A 15745-nucleotide genomic window follows, 5' to 3' on the forward strand; every position below is an offset into this window, starting at 1 on the left:
AACAAATTGGTGTCACTCAGGCCTTAGAAAAAACCTACAAATATTTCAACATGCTTCTAGACTCTTTATATTATTGAAGTTATTGCCCCTTAATGAATACTTTAACAGTTGGTTCATTATAGGATTGATTGCAATTAAATGATGATTTTACCAATTTTTTGTGTTATTGCCTATCATTTTGAAACTATATAGATGGAAAGAAACTTGAAATAGCAAAATTGATTTAATACATATAAGTCAATGGAACTACTGGTAAGGTCATTGGTCAATTCTTAAAAGGGGTTAGAGCCCTTAAATGTAAAAGATTTTCTTTTTGCATTCTTTTGCCTAATAATTGAAAATATAATAGATAGAAATTTCAAAACACAAAAATGATCTGAGAGACAACTTTTATAACTTGAGCATTATAGATGAAATTGTTTTATTGTATTCATATGGGAGTTATTGCCTGTAAATGATGATTTTTTTTTTAAATTGTGCTTCTGCAAAAACTTTAAGAGAGAAACTGAAAAACTGAACATGACAATCAACTATACAAGATAAACAAAAGATATATATTTAGTCTTGAATTATGTTCTAGTCTAAAATTTTGGAGGATTTCTATTGTTCAAGATGCTAATAGACCAAGGTTATGATGATTTCTATTTGTTTAAGATGCTAATAGACTAAGGTTGTCAACATAGCTCTATAAAGCCCCTATAAAATGAACGTATTAGAGAAAAACCTTAGATTTCCTCTTTATTCATGCATAACCACAAAAAAATTAGAAACAGACGTGTACTTGTTAGAATATCTAAATTTAATTATTGTTAGAAATATACCTAAAAGTAAACAATTATAACAATGTGAACAGGCCAGTGTAAGGGAACACAGTGTGCTAAATGTTTTATCAATTTCAAATAAAAAAACTTTATTCTTGTGAATTTCATTTGATGTAGAAAGATGTGTTATTGGAATTTATTGAACCTATATTTTTCCATAGACTACTACAACCCAAAAATAATTGCTATTTGACTTGTCAGTACAGGAAGTGACCAATCTCTGTGTTATAGTAGTCTCAGATTTTTCCAACAATTATATGTTATTTTATTTTCAGAAATTTAAGCAATAATATCATAGATTACATTGAACCAAATGGATTGAAGCAGTTATCATCATTAAAAATTTTGTAAGTATATCTATTTATTACAGAAATATGAGGAAGCTTTTTTTCTCTTTGAACTTTATATTCATTTAAAAAAAAAGGAAGAGAGTTATGGGACATTGACTGTCAGATTTGAAGGCATTTCCCCATAAATAGAACTCAAAATGTAAATACTCGTGTGGTTGTAGTTAGAAACATTGATGACGACGAAGATGACGATGTAGAAGATTTTCTTTTTCTGTATATATCTTATAAATCATTGTTAGCTATCGAATGAAAACAAAGCAGTCCATAATATTTTCGAAATAATAAATACAAATAGAAGGAAATTCAAAACAGTGTGGTCCTGGCCATTGATTGACGACCTAAATTATCCCATTGACTGGGAAAGATTAGGTGAACGTTTGTCTGTAACGACCATTGCTCACTTCTTGCTTATTATAGAATTTAAACTGTGGGGTCACCAAAGGTTCTTAACGTCTTTAATAATAAAATAATTCGAAAAATTATTCAGGAATAACCTTTATGTTTTGATTTAAATTATTGATATAAATCAACACATCGTATTATTCCGGATTCGTTTTTCGAATTTTTTTATTTAGGTGTTGAGAACCTTTGGTGACCCCACAGATTCAGTGTCTTTAACAAGTACATAGTGAGCAGTGATTGTTACCGACAAACGTTCACCTAATATGTCCCAGTCAATGGGATAATTTAGGTCGTCAATCAATGGCCAGGACCACACTGTTTTGAATATGATTCTAACAGAAATTTTATTTTTACCTAGAAATTGACGAACACCTTACTATCAAAAGACGTGAAAATCACATTTCTTTTTCGACAAATGATTAAAAAAAAAACCATCTGTAGATCGTACTTGTAACGAATTGAATACAAAAATTTCAATTTTAGAAATTGAAATAGGTTAAGGTCACTGTTATTTAACAGCTATTCGAAATTTTCAAATTTGCACCCTATATGCAAAAAAGTCAATCTAAAGTCATTTTTGGCGTTAAAGTACAAAATAAATTCTAAATGTAGATACAAAAGATAATTTCTATAAATTGGTTGTTTTTATTTTGCTCAAAACGCATATATGTAGGAGAAACAAGCTATCTAAATGTGACTGTGCATTTTTCATGATTTTTTGCTCTGACCTTTGACCCTGATTTAAAAAAAAACTTGACCACGACAGACAGCGACGACAACGCTATTTCGATGAGGCTTGTTCTTCTCTTTCCAACGATATAAAATATAGCCGTGTGTTATTCCGTTAAGGCAAATCGATAAAATTTGTTGATTGGGCACCCTACTATCATGACTGAAAGGTCAAAGGTCACTCTCAGAATCATTCAAAAGTCTATCTCGGAATATCACGGAATTTGATGAGATTGTCATCAAAGTGAGAGGGTTAGCGCTATAGAACCAGGTTTAATCCACCATTTTCTACATTTGAAAATGCCTGTACCAAGTCAGGAATATGACAGTTCTTGTCAATTCGTTTTTGGTGCGTTTTGTATTTTAATTTTGCCATGTCATTATGGACTTTCCGAATTGATTTTCCTCTCAGTTCAGTACTTCTGTGATTTTACTTTTCCCTACTTGCAAACTACGCTTTCATATAAATCATAACTACCAAATAGGGCCTAAAACGTTCTATACAATTCATTCGTCTCATACACCTCAAAGTAAAGACAAAAAGTGCATTCTTACCTTATAAAGTAAATATACTAAATTCCATATGACCAAAATACTGCAAATGACTAACAATGAAATATTCGATTCCAAACCGTATAGATATAGCATAAACTAGAGTAAATACAAATTCTCTGTTTTTCTCAAACCATACCAATTTTAAATAACAAAATTTGCTCAATGTTGCTAAAATGTCGATACGTAATACGTGAAAAATGTATTTAAAACGGATAATATTAGGCAAACCGTTATGACCGAGTCTTCTCATTTATCTTATCAATCGTTTTAAGGTGAGAGGTACGTAAATGAACGCCTCTAGCGGAAAACGGGAAAATCGACGTTTGTTGCTATGGGAGTTATCTCCCGTTCACCAGAAAAAATATTTTCAAGATGTCGGAATATATTCCGCTTCGTCGGAATAATGGTCAATGTGGTGGAAGAGTATTGAATACATCTCATCAATATGTATCAAAAATTGGAGTGTGTAAAATAAAATATTTTGTAACAGTAAAACAGTGCTTCTCTCCCATGAAAATGAAAGTAACTTGGCATGTTGTGATGGTTTACTAGCTGACCAACATTAATGCTTCCAAGAACTTCTATTCACCATAATATTTCTACAAAACTGTTTAAAGTACAAAGAATGGGTCTCGGAAGTATTTTGTTTATACCTTGTGGTAACTGTCCATAGATTAACTTACTATACGCTTGTAATCGGCACAGACCAGAGAATTTCCCGTTGCGCGGTATATTTCGCCTCCCTTATTGTGAAGCAGCAATATTGTGGTCGCAAATGTGAACATTGAATGTATATCGTCACTCGGAGAATCTATTTTAATGACAATATCTTTTATTGTTGCTGTTAATTATGTTTATAAACATATGAATATTTTTTTTAAGATGTCCTTTTACATTGTGGTTTATCATTCCAGAAATACATTATAAATACATATGATCTCGTATAATCACTTAAAAACAATAATAGGTAATCAATCCTTTTTCAGACAGAATAATATTATGCTCTATAGCGCATTTGTATAATTGAACAAGTTATAATGAAGCAGTCGTTGTCTTTATAATTCTGTTGATATAGCCTTGACGTTGCGTAATCCTTTCGGCGACGTCATGATTTTTTCTCTCTTTTTCCGTCAGCAGCACCCTTTCAAAGGCTGATATATAAAAAGGGAGTTCGGTAACCCCATGAAAATTATATATCAAAAGAAAGAAAAATAATACCTTAAAAACATTTGGTTTTTATAGAAAAATCGTAGGATTGGTTTAAACTGTAGAATAACTCAAGCTAGAAATTTCTTATTTTTTGGTTTAAATTTGACGTAATGTCTATGTACTTTATGTTGTCTCCTTACCATTTTCAAATGCCTGCAACTCGGAAATTAGATCGGTGACCAACTTAAATTTTTCGATTTTTCATTATCTTTTCATAAGTTCTACGTGTATACAATTTCTTTTAAAAATCGCCGGACAAGCCATTTACGTACCTGTTACCTTAAATCGTCATTTAAACATCGTTTATGGCAAGTTCGAAGCTTTTTATCTCTCATTATTAACCGTTTTGACTTTCCGTTTCCGACCGCCGTTGTATTGACGATGTACAATAATATTATTTTTTCAAATCATGCATTTAATTAAATATATGTAATTATAAAATTTCGTAAACAATTTTATTAACTGGTTTCGGCTGTAATAAATGTTTTATCAAACAATTACTTTAACTATTTAGAATTCCGCACAAAGGATATGTTTAGGACGTCCTAACATGAGATGCGTCTGAAATAGCTTCGAGACACAACTTAAGAGTGTCCTAAGTCGATCCCAAGTCCATCCTAAAATTGCTTTTATCTATGACTTAGGACGAATCTTATGATACTTTCGAGAACACCACCCCTGAGCTCTCTAACTAATGATATATAAATTGTACAGGTAGAAACAGTTACCCAGGTGCGGTCAAGCACAGCTGATTAATAATAAATACTCTCATGATTAAATAATACATAGATACATAGATAAACTGATCAATAAGTAATAATGATAAAAGAGGGACGAAAGATACCAAAGGGACAGTCAAACTCATAAATCTAAAACAAACTGACAACGCCATGGCTAAAAATGAAAAAGACAAACAGAAAAACAATAGTACACACGACACAACATAGAAAACTAAAGAATAAACAACACGAACCCCACCAAAAACTAGGGGTGATCTCAGGTGCTCCGGAAGGGTAAGCAGATCCTGCTCCACATGTGGCACCCGTCGTGTTGCTTATGTGATTACAAATTCGGTAAATAGTCTAATTCGGTAGGTCATATTCATGAAAGGGACGGGGATTGTAGTTACGACGTAAGGAACATATCCGATATCATTTGTGAAACGGTTATTTCATAACGGTCAACCAACTCGTGATGGCGTCCGTAAAATTTACGAAGGGATGATTTCAACTTCACCATTTGGAACTCTTGGTTTAATAGCTTCCTTGTGAGCAGCAAACCTCTATCAAGAAAATCATGATAGGAAATGCAAGCACGGGAATATCGTATCAATTGGGAGATATATACCCCGTATGCAGGTGCTGCTGGAATGTTGCTACTTAGAAATGGAAAGTTCACAATTGGAAAGCTGAAATCATCTCTTTTGTCGTAAAGTTTTGTTTTCAACCGACCCTCATTGTCAATTTCTAGATGTAAGTCAAGATATGAAGCCGACTTAACTGTATCTGTAGTATCCTTTATCTCTAGTTCGATTGGATAGATGCGTTCCACATAGTCACCAAATTTTGAATTGTTTAGTGAAAGAACATCATCTATATAGCGGAAAGTAGAGTTAAAGGATATTGCTAACTTCTTATCTTTCCTGCTTGAAGTCAGCCTCATAATAATAAAAAAACAAGTCGGCGAGTAGAGGGGCACAGTTTGTTTCCATTGGAATGCCGACAGTCTGTTGAAAAACACATCCTCCGAACGTAACAAATATGTTGTCAATCAAGAAATTAAGCATCTTGATAATATCAGTTTCAGAGAATTTTTTGTTTGAATCAGAGTGATTCTTTACAAAGTAGGATTTATCCCTCCCTAAGACAAGATACTTGTATCTACGTTGGCCATTCTTTTTTATGAAGCAAAGTAATACCAACTCTTTCAATTTGTCTTTTAGTTTGGATAAACTTCAAGTGATCAAACATAATAAAAAAAAATCATAAGGGTTCCGCGGAACCCAGTGTTTCGCCTTCTTTTGCTGTTAATCCCAGGCTTAAAAAAAAGGAATAAATTAATAAAAATATTCCCGAAAGAAGCTTCTGTCCAAGTTTGGTAAAAATCCAGGATAGTTTAAGAAAGTTATTAAAATTTCTAAAACTTTAATCACAGAGTGAATATTTAAACGATGACGCCGACGACGACGGAATGTAGGATCGCTATGACTCGCTTTTTCCGAAAAAGTCGATTGCTCGACAATCAATGAAAATCGTCTCTACCACATTGACATGGGTGGACTTGTATTTAAATGAAATTTTTGTGTTCAACTCTTAAAGCATGATTTAGATGATTTAGATGAAATAGCTATTAAAAATTAAGATTTTCTGTCATCTATATAATTTATTATTTCAATGTTCTTGTATTTGAATACAACCTTTCTCATATATTATTCTAATGTATATATTTCAGAGAGTTACACAATAATCAGATATCCAGGATTGATCAAGGAACTTTTGATGGCATACCAAATCTGATACATTTGTAAGTATGTTATGATGTCAAATCAAATCTGGTACTTTATTAGTATTTTATGATCCCATACCAAATCTGATACGTTATTAGTATTTTATGATCCCTGGCGGATACCAAATCTGATACTTTATTAGTATTTGATGATTCAATACTAAATCTGATACTTTATTAGTATTTGATGATCCAATACTAAATCTGATACATTATTAGTATTTTACAGTCACATTCCAAATTTGATATCCATTTTCACTGAACACATTTATTAGGCGGGTGACCGAAGTAGGTATTATGAAATTGTAATCGTCAAAAATGGTATACGGCTGTAACATATATCATTCGATTCGAAAATATGTGCACTTTGAGATTATTTTGGTCGTCAAAAGAAAATATGGTGCAGTTTTTTTCAGAAATCAAGATCAAAGATCACATGTCGTTTTCTAGGAAACACAAAATTTTTAGTGGAAACCTATCATTAAATGATATTTTTGAGTAAACGTATGCGACTTTACAAAAAGGGGGTAGTTTTCAGTTTAAAACGATGTATTTTGTTCAAGTTATAAGAACCACGACCGTCAAAACTTTACAAAATTTATAGAAAATTATGAACAAATATGTATTTGTTAATATAACCATCTAGTATGCCTCAATGAAAGGGAAAACTTAAGTTTTGGCCATATACGTTGAATTCGGTACATGCAATACTGCCAACACAAATTATTTCAAAACAAGCTTATAATTTAGTTTCTACAATGTTACGACGATTTCTATAAAATGAAATGTATTTATAGAAATATGAATCATTGTAAAATAGAATAACAACTTTAAAAAGACATGTTTAATGACAGAACCACCTTTTATTCGTTAAAAAATGGAGAGAGTTTTGGTTATTCAATCCCAAACTTAGTGACGCAAGATAATATTTGTTTTCTATCAAGTACAGTTTAACATACCACTAAATATACGTATTACTACATTTAATCAGTAGTTCAGACCTCAAATAACTTTTGTGGGAACGTTATTACAATGTTCTGACCCTTGGCTGCAATACATATGTTCGTACAGGGAAGGTTTAGCAAATCTCGATGCAGTATTGGTCCCAAGTGTTTAAAGAACACGACATATTTCTGAAGCCACAAATCCTATAATAATATTGCCAATATGAATGATGCTAAGCTTCGGACATTACACCTGCTGTGCCTTGGAGTAGAGAGGTGGTGTTTGTTTACCACATCAATTTTATCCAGCCCATTGGTCATTAAATTCAAAACATTTTGTCATTGCAAAATACACTTTGGTCGTATCAATCTATAAATGGGGGAATAAAAACAACTGATACATCAGTGCACATATAGGACAAATGTCAAATGAACCATGTCCAGAAAGGAATGATTTTCCTGCTGATTGCAACTTTAAATATCTATAAACAAAGGTAAATGAGCCATCTCTGATCGACAGTATACACTTGCCATGATCATATGACTGTTAAATGTTTCATTGTCGTGATCATTCTGCCCTACAGTCGGGTCTGTATAATTGAATTGATACCTAAACTAAGGTTATCATTTATATCGCACTGCTGGTGTTAAAATAGTTATCAAAGGTACCAGGGTTATAATTTAGTACGCCAGACGCGCGTTTCGTCTACACAAGACTCATCAGTGACGCTCATATCAAAATAGTTATAAACCAAACAAATACAAAGTTGAAGAGCATTGAGGATCCAAAATTCCGAAATGTTGTGCCAAATACAGCTAAGGCAATCTATGCCTGGGACAAGAAAATCCTTAGTTTTTCGAAAAATTCAAAGTTGTAAAAAACTTGCTTCTGTAAATGTCCTTGTAATACATGAATAAAGTTTGGTTTTAAGTAAAGCCTTTACTTGGATATGCTGTTTTAGAGAGTGTTATTCCTTGTCTTGGTTGCAGTTTTATTTTATTACAATAGATGTAAGCATATGAAAGATAGTCGAAAGATACCAGAGGGGCATTCAAACTAATAAGTCGAAAAATAAACTGACAACGCCATAGCCAAAGAAAAAAGAACAATACTCATAGACAAACAATAGTACACAAAACACAACATTTGATACCCGTGAGTTCGTTTCTTGACTTGAGCCTGCTGCTATTTTATCTGTTTGTTTCTAAGAATCATTAGAGGTAACAGTAGTTTACCGATGTTCATGTTTTAGGCCACACCAATTTAATTTCTTGTTCTACGGATTTTTGGACTTCAAAATTTGGGGCGAGCGAGCGATTTGAAAATTTATATAAAAAAATATTTAATTTGCAAATTTTTGAGGCGAAGCTTGAAAAGTAGAGGCGAGCGATTATAATTTTTTTTTGTAAACATAAAATAGTAGGTTTTGACAATATTAAAGCTTGATTTATCACTTGTACTTTGACATTTCTTTAATTTCTGAAGTATTTTTTCCCTGTTCACCAAGAAATAATTAAATCTGGTCTATGTATGACATGTATGTGTGACTGACAATGAGACAATTCTCCATCCAAGTCATAATCAGTTTGGGGAGAACCCCTTAATGTTATAAATATCCCTTTTACATGTTTTATGAGGGATCAATAGAAGTTATAATATATTTGTTTGTACAAAAGGGCTCATATTTTCTCAAAGAACTATATATCTATCTGGTATTAAATGGTCAAAACATGTCCAAGAATTTTGTAATATTCCTGGACTTTAACCATGTTAACACATATACTTTAACAGTTTAATATTATTCAAAATAAGTGGACCACTCTTTTAGAAAAAGTTGTTTAAAATATGATGTAACTCTCCTCTTTTTGGGTACAAAATTCTAAGTTTTCAAAGGTTTTGTATAGAAGAACTATACAAATCCTTGGTATTTCTATTTTCTTTTCTACATCAGTAAAATGACCCCTTGTCCATGTTGTCTGAGGGAGGGTTGTTCTCAACCTGATATAAATAACAAACACAGGTCAAAGTACGGCCTTTTACACAGGGCTTTGATACAGACCAAACAGCAGGCTATAAAGGACCCAAAATTATTAGCGTACACAATTCGAACAGGAAAACCAACGATCTAATTTATATATCATGTACATCCAAACGGGAAAAATTATACCAATGAACAACATTACCAAACGATAACTGCTGAACGACAGGCCCCTCAATCAATCAGGACAGGTGCATAAACATGCAGAGGCTATGGATGGTTTTGTTTCGCCAGCATACAATATAATTGCAGTTGAAGGCAAATCCTTCAGAAGTTCTTTGTACTTTATTCTAACAACGAACATGTTTCAGTTTTGATAGGGAATATAAGTAAGGGGGGAAGTAACCAATTTTTTGTTCTTTACTCCGGTATTTCCGCTGATATAGATTTATATCGGAGATACAAATCCTTGATCGGAGCACTCCCGCTTTGGATAAGTAGGTTTCATGCTGAAACAAATATTCTCACAGATATTTACAAAGTGTGCTGGGGTGCTTTTATGTTTAAAATCGTTATATACAGGTTAGACTGTGATTTTAAAAACAAATGTTGATATCTTTTTATAATGTTTACAAAAAAAAAAACGGTGCGGGAAATGGACATGATTACATTTCCGGATGCGGGAAGCGGGAATATAAAAAAAATAAAAAAATTCTGTTTTGAAAAAAATAGGTGCGGGCGGGTCCGTCGAACAAGGAATCAAATTGGTGTGGCCTTAAAACAAGATCTTGAGGAATTCTAAATATTTCAAAAAGAGTTCAGTTCAGTTGTGTCACACATTTTAAACCACGAAAAGATGTTGGTAGTGAGTTGGGTAACGACAGAGCTTAAAATATACATTATTCGTAATATGGTGGTTTAAAAACTTATTTTGTGTCTATTTCAATCGCAAGTTCCTCCTCATAATTCAGTACATGTCATCAAATCTAAATTTCCACTTTCGACACTCAGGGTCACAAATGGAACAGAATCTGCTTAACCTTCCTTCTCGTATTAAGTTCATATTGATCTTTAGTATTTTATGTGTGTTTTTTAGAATTATGTTTGTCTTTACGTCGATCTTCGACTTAATTTTGCCATGATGTTATGATATTGTTGCCGACTAATAAGTTTGAATATCCATTTGGAAACTGCAGCCTGTTTTAAGTAGTCAGGTGTACACCCCTGTTCATGAAGTCTGTACTAACTCATCATGCACGAGCGTAAAGTATCAATTGAAATGTGTGCACATTATACGATTTTGTCGGATCCCTATTTCTTAAATAAACCACTGAAGAACTTATTTTGCATCTTATATAAATAAAACTATATCAACACAACCTCAAAAAAGAATAACGGACACCCAAATATTTCAACAAAACAACAAATCATCAACAAAAACAAGAAATATCGAATCCGAAATATTTGATGAAAACTATGTATTCGGCCCAATCATGGACAGGACACAAGTATCCGGAATTTTAAGTTAAGGCCACACCAATTTGATTCCTTGTTCGACGGACCCGCCCGCACCTATTTTTTTCAAAACAGAATTTTTTTATTTTTTTTATATTCCCGCTTCCCGCATCCGGAAATGTAATCATGTCCATTTCCCGCACCGTTTTTTTTTTTGTAAACATTATAAAAAGATATCAACATTTGTTTTTAAAATCACAGTCTAACCTGTATATAACGATTTTAAACATAAAAGCACCCCAGCACACTTTGTAAATATCTGTGAGAATATTTGTTTCAGCATGAAACCTACTTATCCAAAGCGGGAGTGCTCCGATCAAGGATTTGTATCTCCGATATAAATCTATATCAGCGGAAATACCGGAGTAAAGAACAAAAAATTGGTTACTTCCCCCCTTACTTATATTCCCTATCAAAACTGAAACATGTTCGTTGTTAGAATAAAGTACAAAGAACTTCTGAAGGATTTGCCTTCAACTGCAATTATATTGTATGCTGGCGAAACAAAACCATCCATAGCCTCTGCATGTTTATGCACCTGTCCTGATTGATTGAGGGGCCTGTCGTTCAGCAGTTATCGTTTGGTAATGTTGTTCATTGGTATAATTTTTCCCGTTTGGATGTACATGATATATAAATTAGATCGTTGGTTTTCCTGTTCGAATTGTGTACGCTAATAATTTTGGGTCCTTTATAGCCTGCTGTTTGGTCTGTATCAAAGCCCTGTGTAAAAGGCCGTACTTTGACCTGTGTTTGTTATTTATATCAGGTTGAGAACAACCCTCCCTCAGACAACATGGACAAGGGGTCATTTTACTGATGTAGAAAAGAAAATAGAAATACCAAGGATTTGTATAGTTCTTCTATACAAAACCTTTGAAAACTTAGAATTTTGTACCCAAAAAGAGGAGAGTTACATCATATTTTAAACAACTTTTTCTAAAAGAGTGGTCCACTTATTTTGAATAATATTAAACTGTTAAAGTATATGTGTTAACATGGTTAAAGTCCAGGAATATTACAAAATTCTTGGACATGTTTTGACCATTTAATACCAGATAGATATATAGTTCTTTGAGAAAATATGAGCCCTTTTGTACAAACAAATATATTATAACTTCTATTGATCCCTCATAAAACATGTAAAAGGGATATTTATAACATTAAGGGGTTCTCCCCAAACTGATTATGACTTGGATGGAGAATTGTCTCATTGTCAGTCACACATACATGTCATACATAGACCAGATTTAATTATTTCTTGGTGAACAGGGAAAAAATACTTCAGAAATTAAAGAAATGTCAAAGTACAAGTGATAAATCAAGCTTTAATATTGTCAAAACCTACTATTTTATGTTTACAAAAAAAAATTATAATCGCTCGCCTCTACTTTTCAAGCTTCGCCTCAAAAATTTGCAAATTAAATATTTTTTTATATAAATTTTCAAATCGCTCGCTCGCCCCAAATTTTGAAGTCCAAAAATCCGTAGAACAAGAAATTAAATTGGTGTGGCCTAATGTTTGAATAGAAGAGATTTTTGAAAGTTTAAAAAATATCGTTTTTTACGATCTTACCTCATGAAAATTTGTGTACATGAATTGAAAAATTGCAGTTTTATTACTTTATAGTCTTTACGATATAATCCATTTATCAGCGCTTTGTTATATGATGTTGGAATCAGGTGAAACACAAATTGTTCCCGTTTACAGAAATGTTTACCTTCATAATTTGTCATCAAAAGGCTTTTAGAATTATCTTTTTCGCCTAATGCATAGAACATTATGTGTGATGTTTGAATAAAACAAAAATGAAAGATATTTGAGGGCAGCGTTTGAATAAAAAGCCAAACTGCATGCCACTAATGATCTGCATTTGATGTGAAATTTGCTGGCTAAAACAAAAAAAAAAAAACAAAACGAATGCACCATACGACTTTTAACGACCAATCTTTAATTCAAGTTAAATCATTTTTCTAGGGCTGTGCCAATTTTTAGTCGTATACCCTTTTGTAAAATTAAACTCTTTTAATAATCGACTTTTTCCTATTCCGTCACCGCACTATATAGCTCACCGGTTCGAAGCTTTTGCCATCACTTGGCTTCTGTTGTCTTCCGTCCAGTGTGGACTATTTCAAACATCTTCTCCTCTGAAACTACTGAATCAATTCCAGTCAAACCTAAGTTGAATGATCCTAAGGGTATCTAGAATAATGTTTGTGTTTTATTTTCTGTTTTGTCAAAAGACATGGCTGCCATGGCTAATAAAAGAACAGTGGGGTAAAATGCAGTTTTTGGCTTATAATTCAAAAACAAAAGCATGTTCAGCAAAATATGACATGGGGTTAAAGTGTTCATTAGGTGAAATTCCATTAGCCCTGAAATTTTTAGATGGATCTAATAACCCATTGTTGAGTTGCTACCCCATTATATTGGTAATTTCAAGGAAATTTTGCAGTTTTTAACCGGATTTTTGTGACAAAAATGTCGGTTATTGATTTGGGGATGTATGGCGGGCGGTCAGGCGGCCGGGCGGGGTAGTCGGGCAGTCGGGCGACCGGGCGGGTTGGCGGGCGGCAATCAAATGTTGTCCGTGCATTAACTCATGAACCGTTCAACCAAAGCTTTTAAAATTTCAATAGGTTGTTACTGACAACTAAATGAAGGTCAAGTTCAATAAAGGCGATTTTGACTTTTACCGTTCAGGAGTTATGGTTCTTGAAAGATTGAAAAATGGAGTTTCCAGTCGTGTCCGTGCATTTACGCATTAACTGTTCTACCAAAGCTTACCAAATTTTAATATGTTGTTACTGATGACAAAATGGAGGTCAAGTTCAATAATGACGATTTTGACTTTTACCGTTCAGGAGTTATGGTTCTTGAAAGATTGAAAAATGGTGTTTCCAGTCGTGTCCGTGCATTTTCTCATGAACCATTCCACCAAAGCTTTTGAAATTTTTATATGTTGTTACTGATGACAAACTAGAGGTCAAGTTCAATAGTGAAGATTTTGACTTTTACCGTTCAGCCGTTATGGTTCTTGAAAGATTGTAAAATGGCATTTCCATTCACGTTGTTGCATTTACTCATGAACCATTCAATCTCAGCTTTTCAAATTTTAATATGTTGATACTGATGACAAAATGGAGGTCAAATATGATATTGACGATTTTCATTTTCACCATTCATCAGTAATTGTTCTTATGATATTGCCAGGACACAAATAAATATTAATAAATCCGGTTTGCTGTCGTTGTGACAGCCTCTTGTTGGTTTTTATCTTGAATATTAGTAATGATATTTTTAGATAAACTCAGATACTATTAACCATAGGTCTAGTATATTTGGTGTATTGAAAGATTGTAAGGTGTTCATGTCCAACTGGCAAGTGTCATCTGACCTTGACCTCATGTTCATGGTTCAGGGGTTATAGTTAAGTTTTTGTGTTTTGGTCTGTTTTTCTTATACTGTATGCAATAGGTCAACTATATTTGGTGTATGGAATGATTGTAAGGTGTACATGTCTAGCTTGCAGGTGTCATCTGACCTTGACCTCATTTTCATGGTTCAGTGGTCAACGTTAAGTTTTTAAGTTTTGGTCTTTTTTTCTCATACTATACGCAATAGGTCAACTATATTTTGTGTATGGAAATATTTTATGATCTATATGTCAGTCATGCAGGTTTTTAATTGACCCTGACCTCATTTTCATGGTTCATTGCTCAGTGTTAAGTCTTTGTGTTTTGGTCGGGTTTTCTTAAACTATAAGCAATAGGTCAACTATATTTGTTGTATGGAAGAATTGTTAGCTGTACATATCTGCCTGGCATGGTTCATCTGACCTTGACCTTATTTTCATGGTTCATTGGTCAATGTTTAGTTTTCTTGGTTAATGTTAATTATTTTATGTGACAGTTGTAATAAAGCTTTATATTTAGGACTATCAAAATAATATCAATGATCAGAAAAGAAGGTGAGACATTTCAGCGTGTGCACTCTTGTTTAAACTAAGTAATGATTTTTCTTAGGCTTATTTTTTACGCAGTCTGGATGAGGGGAAATACACTAGTTTATTTATTTTGGCCTTGGTAAGACATTTTAAAGTTATATGAAAGTCCAAAAGATTTGTACATGTCTGTTTGTAAGTTTTAACTGTATACTGTTATACAATATGCTAATGGTGAGTCTATTTTTGTTAAATCAGAGTTTGACATTTCCAAGAGTTATACTTAATCAATTTTGATTTGTTGTTTCAGGGATTTAATACACAACAACCTTGAAGTCCTGACCAGTAAGAGCTTTACCAATTTGAATACACTAATTACATTGAGGTTACACAGTCAAGATACACCAATGAAGTACATTTATTATGATGCCTTCTATAACATCAATGGAAACTTGACAAATCTGTAAGTTAATTTCATTTTATGAAAGTATTTCATGGTCAGAAAAAGAAACTGATATTTTCAAAATTTCATAATAGTTTAGTCCTGCTTTTACAAGTATATGATTTTAAGAGATCTAATAGGGACAAAAACATGAAACAGGATTTTTACTCTCAACCCTTCCATTTTTAAATCTTGATCAGTGGGTTTATTCCTTAATGCCAACATCTTTTCATCTGCCGACAAAATACAGGTAAAAATATGTTGGTATTCAAGGAATAAGTGCAGTCAAAACAAACAGTAGTTATTATATATGTAGGTAAGCTAAGTCTTCCATTCAAACATGAAGAAAA

The 15745-nt window shown here is 32.9% G+C and overlaps 1 protein-coding gene across 1 annotated transcript in view; it reads left to right on the forward strand.

Annotated features, from left to right (window-relative positions):
• LOC139503686 (uncharacterized) overlaps positions 1-15745 on the forward strand; it is a 388876-nt gene that overhangs the window by 84373 nt on the left and 288758 nt on the right. Inside the window, exons 11-13 of the mRNA XM_071293512.1 lie at positions 1097-1168; positions 6518-6589; positions 15264-15416. Coding sequence (XP_071149613.1) covers positions 1097-1168; positions 6518-6589; positions 15264-15416 — 297 coding nt within the window. The remainder of the gene's footprint in view (positions 1-1096; positions 1169-6517; positions 6590-15263; positions 15417-15745) is intronic.

Source organism: Mytilus edulis, chromosome 14, assembly GCF_963676685.1.
Source record: "Mytilus edulis chromosome 14, xbMytEdul2.2, whole genome shotgun sequence".
Taxonomy (NCBI): domain Eukaryota; kingdom Metazoa; phylum Mollusca; class Bivalvia; order Mytilida; family Mytilidae; genus Mytilus; species Mytilus edulis.